General features: G+C 39.5%; 1 protein-coding gene across 8 annotated transcripts in view; it reads left to right on the forward strand.

The window, feature by feature from the left end:
- Positions 1 to 16,970, forward strand: part of ppp1r12a (protein phosphatase 1 regulatory subunit 12A) — a 128,969-nt gene that overhangs the window by 74,164 nt on the left and 37,835 nt on the right. For 3 of the 8 annotated variants that reach the window (XM_033037947.1, XM_033037949.1, XM_033037950.1), the window contains 7 exons: positions 1,496 to 1,732; positions 4,439 to 4,536; positions 4,641 to 4,796; positions 7,021 to 7,167; positions 10,259 to 10,396; positions 12,866 to 12,982; positions 15,480 to 15,503. In XM_033037947.1, the coding sequence (XP_032893838.1) occupies positions 1,496 to 1,732; positions 4,439 to 4,536; positions 4,641 to 4,796; positions 7,021 to 7,167; positions 10,259 to 10,396; positions 12,866 to 12,982; positions 15,480 to 15,503 (917 nt within the window). The remainder of the gene's footprint in view (positions 1 to 1,495; positions 1,733 to 4,438; positions 4,537 to 4,640; positions 4,797 to 7,020; positions 7,168 to 10,258; positions 10,397 to 12,865; positions 12,983 to 15,479; positions 15,504 to 16,970) is intronic. The other 5 variants (XM_033037948.1, XM_033037954.1, XM_033037951.1 and 2 more) reach the window with 4 other exon arrangements.

The following is a 16,970-nucleotide window of genomic DNA, read 5'->3' on the forward strand; positions in this document are numbered from 1 at the left end:
TATTTTGGAAACTAATGTTATCTGACCATCCTGGAGTTCCTGGGTCATATTACTTGATACTTTGCAAATTTCTGATTTGAGAGCAGGTGAAATCAAACTGATTTAGTCCATTATAAGTTATTTAACTATCTCTCAAAGAATTCAAGGCAGAAAGGCGGGTAAAGATTTGAAGTTACTCCTTGAGCAGGAAGAAGGATGTGTTTCCAGGAAGGTGGAGGTTTTGGTATTGCTCTTCAGTAGCTGTAGCCCATCAAGTAGTTAGAATTAAGTTCTCAGAGAGCACGAACAGTAATAATCGCTAGGTCCTCTGCCCCAGGGGTGTTGCAGTGGCTAGATCATTGGAGGCATTTCAAGATAATTTTTTTGAAAGATTGGGGGAATTGGCAGAGATGAAGTTGGACGCAGATCAGCCATGATCAATTAGGGCAGCACAGTGGCGCAGTAGCAGAGTTGCTGCCTTGTAGCGCCAGAGACCCAGGTTCAATCTTGACTATGGATGCTGTCTGCAAGGATTTTGTACTTTCTCCCTGTGACCACGTGGATTTCCTTTCGTTTCCTCCTACATCCCAAAGATGTACAGGTTTGTCGGTTAGTTTGGTTTTAGTAAATATTGTAAATTGTCCCTGGAGTGTAGGATAGTTCTATTGTACTAGATGATTGCTGGTCGGTGCAAACTCGGTTGGCTGAAGGGCCTGATGCCACGATGTATCTCCAAAGTCTATAGTAAATTGAACGATGGGGTAGGTCTAAGAGGCCAGGTGTTTGCCATTTTGTTCTTGCATTCCAAGCATTAGATGTGCACAGAAAGTGAAGAACAACCTTCAAGTTTGTAAGAGCTATCAAAATATTTGTTGCCTTCAGAAGAATGGGGAATTGGTATCCTATATTTTTAACCATTGTGAGAAGTTAAATATTAGCTTTGAGTTAATAAAACACTTTGCAATCAGATCTTATGTTTTTTTTCCTCATCTGGTTGTGTTGGGTGATTTCAGTTTGTCATTTTTACTGAGTGCATAAAGGTTTATTGGTGAAAGAAATAGACCATTTTCTAGTGTTTGATCTTGGCATCCGGAAACAACTCTCAGGGAAATCGATTGATTATTCCCAAAGTAAAGGTGTATCAAAAGCCAAAATGTAAATTTGTCCAATTCTCCTACTATCTTATTCCAGAATTGAGAATGGCTGAATTAGAAATTCTGTTAATCATCTGAACATAATTTCTTTGCAGATTTGTTCATGTGGTCTTGACCTTGCATGATTTCTCAGTATGTTAAGAGTGTTTTGGAAAAATGTCTATTAATAATGTTACATATTCGGAAAATCTTCAGGAGGTGATGTTGTAACTTGAAGATTAAAATTCTTGTCAGGTTTGGTGTACGAGTACAAAAAAAAGACTGATTTGTTGTTTTGTCAAACCCTGACCTTTACATGTGGTCTTGCTGAGAACCAGATCCTGAGAGATTCAACACATTACTTTTGCGTTCCCGATTTACAGTTTGCTACTCCGTTTATCAAGTATTCAAAAGAAGAAGACAAGAAAAGGAAAGAGGAGGAAGAAAAGAAAGATGCCCCTCCAGCTTTGTGGCGGTCAGGGCTTCGGAAGACTGGAAGTTATGGCGCGTTGGCTGAGATCAGTGCCTCCAAAGAGACACAGAAGGAGAGGGACATCACGGGGGTGATGCGGTCTGCCTCAAGCCCTCGACTCACGTCCACCCTCGACAATAAAGAGAAGGTACACTACTAACTGCACACACCGCAGCTATTTAGAATATACATCAATGATTTAGATGAAGGGATTCAAAGTAACATTAGCAAATTTGCAGATGACACAAAGCTGGGTGGCAGTGTGAACTGTGAGGAGGATACTATGAGAATGAGGTTGATAGGGCTCTTAAAGATAGTGGAGTCAGGGGATATGGGGAGAATACAGGAACGGGGTACTGATTATGGATGATCAACCATGATCGCATTGGATGGCAGTGCTGGCTCGAAGGACGAATGGCATACTCCTGCACCTACTGTAAAAAAACATTCTGTTGGCACCTATCAAAACTTGGCACAAAATTGACCAAATTGGATCAAAACTATTCAGAGACTGTATGGGAAGGAACTGCAGATGCTGGTTTAAACTGAAGATAGACACAAAAAGCTGGAGTAACTCAGTGGGTCAGACAGCATCTCCGGAGAAAAGGAATAGGTGACGGTTTCGGGTCGAGACCCTTCTTGTCTGAAGAAGAGTCTCGACCCGAAACGTCAGCTATTCCTTTTGACCCGCTGAGTTACTCCAGCTTTTTGTGTCGATTATTCGGAGACTTATTGCTTTAGTTCGATTCAGTTTAGAGATATGACATGGAAACAGGCCTTTGTTCACACTAGCTTTGTGTTATCCCACTTTTACATTCAATCCCTATACATAAAAAAACATAGAAAAATAGGTGCATGAGTAGATCATTTGGCCGTTCGAGCCAGCTGATCATCTAAAATCAGTACCCCGTTCCTGCTTTTTCCTTATATCCCTTGATTCATTTAGCCCTAAGAGCTAAATCTGACTTGAAAACATCCAGTGAATTGGCCTCCACTGACTTCTGTGGCAGAGAATTACACTAGGAGCAATTTACAGAGGCCAATTAACCAAATCTTGCACACCTTTGGGTTGTAGAAGTGAGAGCACTTCTACCCACTGCTCTACTGTGCCGCCTGCTTTCTCAGACACTTCCCTGCCCCACTTCCTTTCTACTCCCCTCCCCCAAAAAGATTGTTTCAAAATATAATTATTTTGTTAAATAACCCTGTAACGAATGATAATGGTAATGAATTTGTTAAGAAGATCAAAGATTAAAGTACGCTACTAGATTTTCAATCACTCACCAAACAAGAACGTTGGTGCATGTTTGTTTGGTCATCTACTGGGTTTAGTTTGTTGTTAATTACACCATTCAGGGAGACTCTTGTATGTTCCAAAAGAGGCAACAACAGGAAATATATTCCTTTTACAAGCATCAAATGTATACAAGATTACTTGTTTCCACAGAAGTTAAACCATGAAGAGAGAAACAGTTTTCAGTTAATAATAAAGATCATCAACCTCAAACATTAAGTTTTGGTCACTCCAATGTTATCTGATCTTCTGGTTTCTATGTTGTGTCAATAGTGGAGAGTTTTGGTCACTCCACAGATACTTCATGACATTTTCCAGCTTTTTCAATTTTTGTTAATAACTTCCAGCATGTTTGCTTTAGTAAAAAGTAGAAAATTGGCTGCAGGTTTACATGTGGAAACAGAAAACTGCTGATGCTGGTTTACACAAAATGACGCAAAGTGCTGGAGTAACTCCGCGGGTCAGGCAGCATCTCTGGATAACATAGATAGGTGACATTTCTTCAGGCAGATTGTGCGGGGGGGGGGGGTAAGCTGGGATAGAGGAGAGGCAGGACATAGCCTGACATAGAATACATTTACACTATTGGTCTCCACTATTGACACAACATAGAAACCAGAAGATCAGATAACATTGTGTGATCCACTTCTGAATGACTTTCAAGTGCATGATCCTAAATTTCACCTTGCTGATTGACTGTTTGGCATTAAAGCCCTGATCGTGAAATTATTTTAGCTACATTTGGAATGTAGTTTTGCCTGTTTTTTTTATTTAGACCAATGGATACTTTTTGCATAGACCATTGTACACTGGAATGAAAAATGATTGCCTACTTTTCATTTCTGGATTCAAATAATGAGTTAGTCAGGCCAGTTGCAAGTAATTATTCTGCAATTGTTTGCTGGCAGTGTTTTTCTATTTGGAATAGGCTGTCAATCGGCAATAAAACTACCTTTTAGTGTTGATCAAATTAAACCAGAATAATTAATAAAGTAGAAAACATTGGAGGTATGGCACCAGGAGAGAGAAATGTTGCAAGTAGCAGTTCATTCTTCCTCAGCAACCGATGTAATGATGTGTTCAGAGTCGTTAGCACAACAGAGAAACTGGTCCATTGGCATGCTGCGTTCACACCTGCCATCATTCACCCACTTACATCCATTCTACATCAGTCCCGATTTTTCTCCCCACATTCTTATTCTCCCACCCTAATTTTATCACTCGCATTCGGAGCAATTTGCAACTGTCAACTACTTATCTGCACGTTTGGGGATGTGGGAGGAGCATCCACAGGAAACCCACGCGATCACTGGGAGAGTGGGCAAACTCCATGCAGACTGCATCAGAGTTTAAGATTGAACCCAGGTCTCCAAAGCCATTAGCTGCAACATTATGCAGCCGGAAACACAGTTCCTGCCTTGTTTACCGTAATATTTCAAGCACTTTTACATTTAGTTTAACAAGTGGGCAAACAATTTTTATGTTCGAAAATGCCCGAGTTGTATCAAGTTTTAGCATTTGCCAAAGCAGAATTTGTTACATTCACACTTTCTCCAACAGGAGAAGGATCAGAAAGGAACAAGGCTTGCATATGTTGCACCTACAGTCCCGTCTAGAAGATTAGTCAGTATGTCAGACATCGACGATAGAGAAATCAGGTAAGATCCTATCCCATTTAGTGTCTGGCACATTTACTGACCTCCCTCCTTGTCCACAACTTCTCCATCCTTCTGCATACTCAACTGAAATAATTGCTTCACAGAGATTCTGCAAGTAACTTTGTGCGCAGTGGTTCGTACACAAGGCGGCGTTGGGAAGAAGATCCAAAGAGGAAAGAAATTAACCACAGCCCCATCACTGAAGGGCCTACGTCACAAAACGCTGCTGTCATCAACGTAGTGCCTAGTTATCAAAGAAGGTAATTGGAAGCTCTCAAGGCATTGGTGTAGTGATTTGGTTATGGAAACAAGTTTGATTTTGGAAACAAATAGTTTCCCTTCAGTTCATTGTTTCAATAACTAATTAAGGAGGTGATGCATCACAGTGTATCAGAACTATTAAGTAAAATCTAACCTCGGTGCTATAAATTATGTCTATTCTTTTATTCCCATTGTTTGAATAGGTCTGGCCTGCAGCAAAGGGAACTAACTTTATAACCTCTTTTCTCCCTTTAATGTTAATTCAGAAGAAACGTTCATCTTTGTACGAGTAATGAGGAAGAAAAGGCAATTTAGTATGTCAAGTGTCAATGGTACATTCAACGCTACATAATTTTACTGATTTATATGATTGGATCGTCAGCAGTATTCTAAATTGAAGACAACCTTTGAGCATTGCGCTCTGTATGCATGCTAGCTATCCATTCACATTGTTACAGCACTGGCATCCATTTCATTGCCCAGTAGTACAGTGGCACAGGAGTTTGACCAGCTCCTGAATAACTCCAGGGACCTGTGCCTGAAACTGACCTCAGCTGCTGGCTGTGGAGTTTATCCCCATTACCACTTGCATTTTCACGGAATGCTCCCTTTTCCTCCCTCTTCTATGACTTGAACCAATTTTCAGATGACCAAGTCCAAAGCATTGGAGTTTCCTTCTCTCAAAAGATGTGATAGTATATTGATTGCCTTCTGGAGATTTACTCCAGTGTAGGTGGGTTGTAGGAATCAGGAGTTGATGAGAATGTATAAGAGATTAAACTGCAGAAGAAAAGCATAATCTCAAGACTCAGTATTTAGTTATATGTACAGACAAAGGTACAATGAAATTCTTATTTGCAGCAGCACAACAGGCCTGTAAATGCAATACACATAGATTATATATAGAATAATTCCATAAAGCTTCACTGGTCTAGAGAAGTTCGTAGTTGAGGCTTGTGTTGTGTTCAAGAGCCTGATGGTTGATGGGATAAACCTGTTCTTCCTTCCCAAGGTTAAGAGTGGAATGAAAGCGTAGCCAGGGTAATTCAGGGTACGGTTGGAAAGAAGGATGCTTTTCAAACTGGAATTGAGATGACCAAGATTTTGGGGCATTACAAAGTGAAGAGTACAGGGGGGAAAAAAAGAAAGCTTTCATAGTGTCTCAAATGGGGGGCAGACTATGTATGAACACAGCTGTAATTTCTACATGGTGAAACCAAAATGTATAAAAATGGCCTTCATTAAAATCTGACAATGTGCACTTTAACCACATGTAATTTTTTTTCTGGTACAAATCCCAAATTGTAGAGTACAGAGGCAAATAAATAAATGATGGGTCTTTGTCCCAAACATTATGGAGGGCACAGTAATTTCAGTATCTCCAAGTTGAAAAAGGTTTAGTTTTTATGTTTTGAATGAGTCCTTTAAGTCATCAATAAAAAAAGAATTAGTGGTAAATCCAGCAGGTGTTTAATACTGATGCCGTATGTGTATATTGCTTAACCTGAATATTGGTCTGTGTACCTTCCCCTTAATCCAAATTAATATCTTCTTCTGTCAGAATTGCATGTGTTTACTTGACGTTTCCATGCACATGTGTACGAGGAAAAAAATGGCTGATTTTATTTTTGCCCACCCTTGCATTTGGGACTTGAAGTTGGAATCACAATCTGAAAAGTGACGCATAATCAAAAATTGCATTCCTTGTAGGAGGAACGTAGTTCACTTTGTTCCCTTGGTATTAAACAGGACAGCTTATGCAAGGTCGTTCACTGAAAAACAAGCCTCGAATTTGCAGCAAAACGTAAAATGTGTGAAACAAATTCACATTTATACATTTATTAACTTGCAAACTTTGGACTTTGGAGATGATTGCCATTTAAGGATGTTATGTTTTGTTACTCAGTACTTGCATGCAGTAGTCAAACCATAGATGTGATCCGAACCCGTACTGGTTTGTATGTTGGAGAAAGTTTCTCCAGCATTTTTGGGTACCTTCGATTTTCCAGCATCTGCAGTTCCTTCTTAAACACTGGTTTGTATGTTAGTCCAGTCACACTGAATGTTTCCAAGAACTTGATGTTATGTTATTTGTTTTAACACTAGTGCTTGCATATTCAAGACATTTTAATTTGCATTTTTTGCATGATAGCATGTATCTGTAGCATTTATTACATATTATCTAATTGTTGTGATGTGCTTTCTTGCTTGGTATGCATGCAGTAATTCGTATCTGCTAGCAATAGGCAGAAGTAGCAGTACCAGACATCTCCCAACCAGCTCCTCCTCAAACACCAGCTTGGATTCTACTAATTCTAAGTCTAGGCAACCAACTGCAAGTCAATACTCATCCTACAGCATCTTCAGAAGGTATAACATTGTACTTGAAAAGGCAATCACATTGGAAAAAATGCTTTTCTTTAGCATGCTTTTTGCTCTTTTAAGTGCGAATGCCTGTGTGCACGTGTACATAGATTTTCACTAATACCTCCCATGTATTTTGATGCAAGTAGAGACTTCAAATATAAGAAGCATGGCTCCTTGTAACTTTAGCAGTAAAACATGACAACAAACAAATTGAGAGCTGCAGAAGTTTTGCCACAGTCAGAAAATGCTGAAAATAGCATATTTGCCATCGTATGTAAACCAAAAAAAATGTGGGTATCAATTTCCCCTTTCAATTTTGCTGAAGATTATAGAATAACTTTGTTTCTGAGAATATTTTGCTATTCTTTGATTTAATTTTCCATTTCCAGTATTTTAATCCATTTTTGTATATTTTTAAAAGATCCTACATAATTGTGGATCATGGGAATAGGATAATTTGTTGCTACTGTCATGACCCTGTTGTGCAAATATCTGTGAAGAATCAGATTTGTTAACATGCCAACAATTTGTTTGGATTGCTATGTATTTTCTTTGCAAATTCGTAAAAGATTATTACAGTGGTCAGATTGTGCATGGTTATGAGTCCCAACGTGGGTCCCCAGTTTAAATCTGTCGGAGCAAGTTACAGCTTCCCACTTAGAATATTGCATTCCTGCCAATTAGTTATCTTCAAAAGGATTTGTATTGCATGAAAGGATATTGTAGTCATAGGGAAAAATTAGAAACATTTGGAAGCTTTTTAGAGGCACAACTAAATGTAATGGTCCCGTTTAATGCTGTAACATTTTGAGTTGGGTTTTTTAAAGTGTTCGATATGCACAGCATTCTTAGCTAATTATTGGTCATTTTAGCCTGGATGTACATGAACCAGGTGGAATAACATGTTGAGGAAAATATCTATAAATTGGAGGAACTGAGCTGGCCAGGCAGCATCTGTGGAGGAAATGGACAGACAATGTTTTAGATCAGGACCCTTCTGACCCACTGAGTTCCTACGGCATTTTGTTTTTACCTCGGGTTTCCAGTCTCTTGTGCCTCCTGAATAACGTGTTGTTGCTATGTTGCATTGGGAGGAATCAGTCTGGGAATTGGCTTTTGTTTTTGAATTGGTGCTGAATTCTCTATTCATTTACATTCAAAATTGGAACATTGGGCAGGATATATAAAGTGACGTCCAACCTTCCTCACCTGAAGTAACTCTGGTCTTGGAATATGTCCTGGAAAATCTGTTCCAGTGCCATTTTAGAAACAGATTAAGCTTTTTGGCAAGCCTTTGTCTCACCCAGTCAAGGGATTTGGATATTTGCTCCATATCATATTATATTTGTTGGAAATAGAAACAGGAGTGTAACAGTGAGTCCAAATTATAAATGCTGAGGGTCACTTAAATAGACCTGCTATGATGCTATCACTTTATTAGTCTTGAAATTATTGACCTTCTTTCTCCCACCCCCCCCCCCCCCCCCCCGCCACGGGTACCATGTAATCCTTTGCTACCTGCTCCATGGTTGGATAGTCGGCGACTAAACCGTCTCCCCACCTGGTTTGCAAGATGAGGAGGGGGCTGTGGACCCCTAGCAGGACCAAAAACAAGACCTGTCAAAGGGCGGATGAGCTCCTCACGAGCTAACGGCCATCCACACTTCAGTAGAAGTTGCGATCACTGTCGTACACAGCATTGTAAGGCACCGTGCCCGTTGATGTTTTCAACGATGATGATGATGATTCTTTGTTCATCTTTCAAGCTCAACTGATTATTGATAACTCGCAAACATTCAATGAATACCTACTAAGTAAACCTTCAGCTAATTATCATAATTGGAATTGCTCGTTCCATCTTTGCAAATGAAAACATCTTTTTTATAAAACTGCTTTCTGAAACTCGTGCATTTCAGCTGCAAAGATGAAATTCAAATCATGTACTTTTTACAATCTTTAGCTCCATCTAATCTGAAAAGTATTTCTTTGGGAAAAATTAGTGCGCCTAGGGGAAAAATGTATACACTTAAACTCCTTAATTTTTAGTCTTTATATTGAAAACCCTAGGGACAAATGTTGCTAAATCGAGATGTTAAGACTGGAGAAAAACGTGAAGAATTGTGATGACTATAGAGTAATTTAATAAACAAAAGCAACATTTGAGAAGAAAGCAAGATTTTTTTGGGTGCATTTTGCACATATGTACTCCATATACATGAATTACAGTTAATTCTGGTCACTATTTATTTTGTTTTATGTAACGTTGAGTTTTAGTGTAGCGTTTATAATCTGAAAATGAGATGCAGTGACAGCCATTGCTAATCCTCGAGGATAATAAATTCAAAGCATTACCTTGTTCATCATGTGGATTTTGTTGCAAACTGCTCTTTACAAAGCTGTGTTCCAAAATAATCTGTTAAAAAAAATAAAATTAAAATTCCCATTTGAAACTACCCAAAGAATAATAAAAATATTCTCAGAAATAAACTGAAGCAATGTTGTGCAAGATTTTGCCCAAAACTTTGGTAGCACAGCTTCTTTGCATCATTTAATTTGCAAGATTTAAATTCTGCAACATGAAACCAAAGGTTAAACCAGAAGGCTGTGATTTTTGGGAAATGGCTAAGTATAAAGATAAATGCAGCTGTGTATAACTGAAGGCATTTTGTTACTTAAACTGAGACTTGAATGTCTGCATACTGATGTGCAATCAGTACATCCCAAGAATGTAATTTGGTTAGTTATGGTGTAATTGAATGCGTGTATATATCATGTGTTTATTTGCAAAAATGTTTGAATTCTTGTGCTTCACTCCCGAAATAAGTAGCATCTTATCCATTTAAACACGCAGAAAAATATCTCACCAGGTTTTTTCCAACATTTCACAAATGAACTTGCTCGGTTTCCAGCAAGGATTACTTTAATTGAAATAATATAGTTTGTGACAGAATTGAGGAAATGTTCACTGCTCATTTGTAAGATCTCCCAAGAGATTTATCTGTGGGGTACCTTTTAAAGAAAATCACTGTTTAACACTTGGATTTTAATGCAGGATTTCTCATGAGAGTTTCTCTGCATTTTGGTTTTTCATTAGTGGTTCTTTTGGTCGAAGAAAAGACGATCAAATCAGTACTGTTCAAAGTGCCATTTCAACCAACACCACAACAACAGTTACCTCATCAAACAGCCTGCAGTCTATATCCAGGATAGCAGCATCCACGTCATCAGCCAGGTAATCTGAATGAATGGTGGATCTTTGCATTTAAAAAGCTTTTAACCAGCTATATCTTTGTTATGTGTTTCTTTGTATGGTTTAAGTATATTTGGTTTGCATTTGCAAGAATTGTTTGCAAGAATCATTTGAATTTACCAACTCTAGCTTCATATCTGGAGAGTCATATCAAAATTATTTTTTACCTTCCCACATCCTAATTCCATCATTACAATAGCTGTGCAGAAATAGATTTGGCTTCTTTTATTTTTATTAACTCTTATTTGCCCTTGAAAACCAGTTATCATTTTTGGCTCTGGCAGTTATAATACTAGATTTCCATATCTTATGAAAATTAAGTCCATCCATCCATGGTTTTATCTTATAATCCTTGATGTGCCTACAATGTTTACACCACTATTTTCTTTTAGCTGAATACCCTGGTTTGTCCATCAACAAGTTACTTGCTAGGCCAAAAGGACACAAAGTGCTGGAGTAACTCAGCGGGTCAGGCAGCATCTCTGGACAACATGCTTTAGGTGATTTAACAAGCAATTGTTGCATGTAGCTACAAGGAACTGCAGATGCTGGTTTACCGAAAACGACACAGTGCTGGAGTAACTCAACGGGTCAGGCAGCATCTCTGGCGAACATGGATAGGCGATGTTTTGGGTTGGGCTCCTCCTACCAGCAGATAGTAGTGAGGAATGGGGGAGGGGGTGAAGAGAGATGAGGGCGGGATGAAACCTAGCAAGTGAGAGGTGGAGACAGGTGAGCCCTAGTGTGTAGGATAATGCTAGTGTACGGGGTGATCACTGGTCAGCGCGGACTCAGTGGGCCTAAGGCCTAGTTTCCACGTTGTATCTCAAGTCTGGATAGAAGAGGTATGAAATGTGAAGCCAGAGGAAGGGAATGAGGTGGGAGAGGAGGCAGAGGGATGGAGAAATGGGTGTGCATCCTGGTGAGGTACAGGGAAGAGGGGGGGAAATATTGGTAGGGGGGAAGGTGGCGGACTATTTACCTACAATTGGAGAATTAAATGTTCATACTGTTAGATGTTGGATTTGTAACGGAGCAGAGGTGCTGTTCCTCTCGTTTTGTATGTGGCCTCTCAGCTCAACCTTGCAAGAGTCTGAAAAGACCCCCAATGATCAAACATGGGATAATGTGATGTTATAGAGCATAGAACGGTACAGCACAGCAACAGACCGTTCGCACAGCCACAATGTCTGTGCGAACATGATGCCAAGTTAAACTTCTCTCATCTGCCTGCACATGATACCCTTTATTCCCTGCATACTCTTGTGTCTATCTTAAACACGACTCATATATGCCTCCTCCATCACCCCTAACAGCACATTGCAGGTATCCACCACCCCTGTGAAAAATAACTTGCACCGCATATTTCCTTTAAACTTTCCCACCTTCATCTACAAGCTATGCCCTTTTAATATTGGAATCCCACATATCCACCTGGGATAAAGGTTCTAACTGTCTACCCTATGTTTGCCTCATAATTTTATATACTTCTGTCAGGTCTCCCCTCAGCCTCTGACACTCTAGACGAAACAATCCAAGTTTGTCCAACCTCTCCTTATTGCTAGTACCTTCTAATCCAGGCAACATTCTGATAAACCTCTTCTGCATCCTCTCCCAAGCCTCCATATCCTTTCTGTAATAGGTGACCAAATGCTTCATATTGCTGGGCAGGATATTCAGATATTAAAATTACTGGGGTGGTTCGTGCATGTGTGCCGTCATAGCAAGAAAACACTATTGATTAAATGGGGCGTGATGTTACTTAAGATATGTCCTTCATTAACATCAGCGCAACTCTCCAAAGAGTAGAATAAATCAATGGGATAGGAACAGTGCAAGCATGCTCTTAAGAAGAAGAATTTGCCTGCTCAGAGGCTGTAACCAGAGTTCATTCACATAACATTTCATAAAGATTGACGATTACATTGCTTATCAGCCCATTGTCAACAAGCTTACTGTATTCCAAGTACACTTTTGCAAATACTGTTATGAATATGTTGCAATTTAATGCTGACACTGCATGCAGGAGGTTCAACGGTGTACTAAATAAATCAAATTCAAAGTCTGTACCATTAATGGGAACAGCAGTCAGTTCCAGCTCTGTTGAATCCAGTAAGTCACCAGCATTGGTTTGCTATTTCCGTGTTCTCCAACCCCATTTGCAGTATTTCCCCTGCAATAACTAGTGTGCAATTAACTTAATTTACTCCAGTATTAATGAAATAAGTTTTAGGATTATAAAGGTAAACAAATTACTCCTCATATGGTACCAAAAACCTAGTTATTTGACTGAATAACAATTCATGCAAATCCATTAAATTTCTTTGTGGAGGTTGAAACCAGTCCTTAAGTCATACAAAGTGTATTTTTCCACTGTTTTTGTTGATTTGATTTTATGTTAGTTGAGCTTTGCTTATTTTCTCGTTTGTCTTGCTGCTTGATGTGCTGTAGTACCTCAAATCGTTTCTCGACGGGGGACAATACTGAGAAAGACAAAGAAAATGTTCCTTCAGCGGTTGCTACAACTGGCACCGTCTCCTCAACAGCGGAGATCAGAGAGAGACGCAGGTGTGTAGTCTTCCAGGTTACATTGATGCGCCTGTGGGGAGCTGGCTGCAAAATTTTCAATTAAAATTTGAATAGATACAGATTACACTTCAAGCAAAATTAATTTCATATTTTCAGTTGCTTTCCAAATTTTCTGAACAATCAACTTGATTAATAGGAATGTGAGAGGTAACAAAGGGTCGTGGGTGTATGGAACAAGGAGGCTGTTGAGGCAGGGACTATTGGAACGTTTAAGAAACAATTAGACAGGTACATGGATATGATAGGTTTAGAGGGATATGGGCCAAACGCCTGCAGGCGGGACTAGTGCAGATAGGACATGTTGGTCGGTGTGGGCAAGTTGGGGTGAAGAGCCTCTTTCCATAATGCATGATTCTATTGAATAGACGCAAATTGCACTTCAGGCAAAATTAATTTCATATTTTCGGTCACGAACAATCAATGGTTAGGATTTGTTTCCAAGTCTTTACCCAGCCTTCCTTCCATTTACCTTTGCTTTATTCCCAACAAGTTACTATTGAGCTGGAGCAATCATTGCACATAAATGGTGCACGATAGGTACCTGAGCACTAGGGAGAGGTTGAGCAGACGTGGAATTATTCCTTGGAGTGCAGTGCAGGGGTGACCTTATAAAGGTGCACAAAATCATGAGAGGACTAGATTGGATTTTTGAAGCAGCTAGTGTTTTGAATCTGGAGTGCAGTGACGGGGTTGTAATGGAGAAAGATGCAGTTAACACATTCAAAAACAAACTGGACGTATTCCCTTGGTGGTTGAGAAGTGGGTGGGTTGTGAGAGAGTGGGAGGATTGCAGAGCTCTGGAATCTAGTTTGTCTGGATCTGCCCTGAAAAGTGCTGTATGGTTGTGTTATTTTATTTTTTTATTATGACAGTAAAAAGGCACTTAATTATATCTCCCAAAACCATTACATTTCCCAGAAAGCAGAGGGTGGGAGGTTGCAAAAAATCGCGGGATCTCGTTATCTCGAGAGTCAGTCAAGAGTCTTTTATTGTCACACGTACAGAAACGGAACAATTACATTCTTATTTGCAGAAGTACAGTGGTTTCTGTGACAGTATCGAGGAGCTCCCAACCCAACATCTTTTGCAAATGTTAAACACAAGGTCAGATAAACTGTGAAAGCTGCACTAGCCTGTGAAACACACAACCCATGAAAGAAAAAGAGAGCCTTGACAAAATGCACGTTTCATAACTGCGAAAACTTGTGGTCCAGTGTTTTACAAGCCACTGGGACTTGTTCCAGTCTATGGGTGATTATTTTACTACTTTTAGCATTTTGCCCAAAGTAAACAATAAACGATTATTGGAAACAGATGGATGCACATTTTAGGGTAATAATGCCGAGAGGTTTGTGTAGGGGCTGTTTTCCCATTTCATGTTTTTGCCATTTGTCCCAAGTGGAATGTTGTTAAAATAAGAAAGTCTTGGAGGATCTCAGCGGGTCAGGCAGCATCTGTGGAGGGAAGGATCAGATGATATTTCGGGAACGTTCTTCAGTTCTATGTTTTTTTTGCTCAAGATTCCGGGATCTGCAGTCTCTTGTGTTTCCATAAGAATGCTGCTTGAGTTTCTGATGGTATACCTGTGAGTGAGGTGGGGTGTATGTGAAACAGAATAATACAGAAAGATATATACAGGCAGCACACAACTGTATATATACCAGTAACAAGAGTACACCAGAGGGAATCATAAATGCAAGCACCTGGCTACATAATGAGACAAAAGGCCAGATAATTAGATGCCTCATCATCAAAGATGACAGCAACTACTTTGTAATCAAGTAGCCATCCTTGTGAAAATAGATATTCATAGATTTCATAATTTCATTAATCCTAGAATCAGAATGGGGTCATTCGACCTATCGAGTCTAGTTCGCCATTCAATCATGGCTCTTCTATCTTTCCCTCGCAACCCCATTCTCCTGCCTCTCCTCATAACATTTGACACTATTTGAAACTTATTAATCAAGAACCTGTCAATTTCTGCTTTAAAACCCAATAACTTGGCCTCCACAGCCATCTGTACCATGAATTCCACAGATTCACCACCCAATGACTAAAATAATTCCTCCAACTCCTTCCTAAAGGTATATCCTTGTATTCTGAGGTTGTACCTCTGTACGACTTCCATGGAAAATTATTCTAAATTATGTTTATTGTGTTTGAGCGTTGGATGAATAAAGAAGAAATAGGTCGATTGGTCAAATGTTACACCAGCTATTGCAGGCTACTTTAAACTTGTTTCCTAGCGCTTTGGAAATAGAAGAACCTCCCTGCCTTTATTAACTTTTTACTTGCCCTTTTCCGAATTTCACCTTTTTTCATCCTGTCCACTGCTTGTTATTTTTCTCTTCCTGCTATACATAATTTTGATGACTTTTCTGTATTCCCTGCCTCACTTTTACAAATCTAGACTCAATTTGAACATTAACCTATATTGTGTATTTTCAACAAGATTATACATTTCTCTCTTCAGCCTATTGGTTCCTATCAAGATTAGGTGAGCTGAAATCTGCATGCTATTGTGACTGAACACTTGGCTTGTAACTTTAATTGGATTTGGTTTTTGTTAGAATGTTGTGAGAAATTAACAGATATTGAATTAATCGAGCAAATTATGAAGGAAAGCTGTCGGCATGGACAGGTCTAACTGCTCACTAACCATCCTTTTATCATGGCTAACTTTAAGTGTTTAAAATTTGCACTATTTACAGTGCCCTCTATAATGTTTGGGACAAAGTCCCATCATTTATTTATTTGCCTCTGTACTCGACAATTTGAGATTTGTAATAGAAAAAAAATCACATGTGGTTAAAGTGCGCATTGTCAGACTTTATTAATTACAGCTGTGTTTATACATAGCCCCCCCCCCCCATTCCAGGGCACCATAATGTTCGGGACACATGGCATCACAGGTTTGTAATTACTCAGGTGTGTTTAAATGCCTCCTTAATGCAGGTATAAGAAAGCTTGCAGCACCTTGTCTTTCCTCCAATCTTTCCATCACCTTTGGAAACGTTTATTGCTGTTTATCAACATGAAGACCAAAGTTGTGCCACTGAAAGTCAAAGAAGCCATTATGAGACTGAGAAACAAGAATAAAACTGTTATCAGCCAAACCTTAGGCTTACCAAAATCAACTGTTTGGTACAACATTAAGAAGAAAGAGAGCACTGGCGAACTTACTAATCGCAAAGGAACTGGCAGGCCAAAGGAAGACCTCCACAGCTGATGACAGAACAAATCTCTATAATAAAGCAAAATCCCCAAACACCTGCTCGACAGATCAGAAACACTCTTCAGGAGTCAGGTATGGATTTGACATTGACCACTGTCCGCAAAAGACTTCATGAACAGAAATACAGAAGCAAGATGCAAACCACTGGTTAGCCACAAAAATAGGGTGGATAGGTTACAGTTTGCCAATAAGTACTTAAAAGAGTAACCACAGTTCTGGAAAAGGGCCTTATGGACAGATGAGACGAAGGTTAACTTATATCAGAGTGATGGCAAGTGCAAAGTATGGAGGAGAGAAGGAACTTCCCAAGATCCAAAGCATACCACCTCCTCTGTGAAACATTGTGGTGGGGGTGTTATGGCCTGGGCATGTATGGCTGCTAAAGGTACTGACTCACTTATCTTCATTGATACAACTGCTGATGGTAGTGGCGTAATTAATTCTGAAGTGTATAGACACATCCTATCTGCTCGTTCAAACAAATGCTTCAAAACTCATTGGCTGGCAGTTCATTCTACAGCAAGACAATGATCCCAAACATACTGCTAAGGCAACAAAGGAGTTTTTCAAAGCTAAAAAATGGTAAATTCTTGAGTCAATCACCCGATCTGAACCCAATTGAGCATGCCTTTTATATGCTGAAGAGAAAACTGAAGGGGACTGGCCCCCAAAACAAGTATAAGCGAAAGAGCCTGGCAGAGCATCACCATAGAAGACACCCAGCAACTG

Source organism: Amblyraja radiata, chromosome 19, assembly GCF_010909765.2.
Source record: "Amblyraja radiata isolate CabotCenter1 chromosome 19, sAmbRad1.1.pri, whole genome shotgun sequence".
Classification (NCBI taxonomy): Eukaryota; Metazoa; Chordata; class Chondrichthyes; order Rajiformes; family Rajidae; genus Amblyraja; species Amblyraja radiata.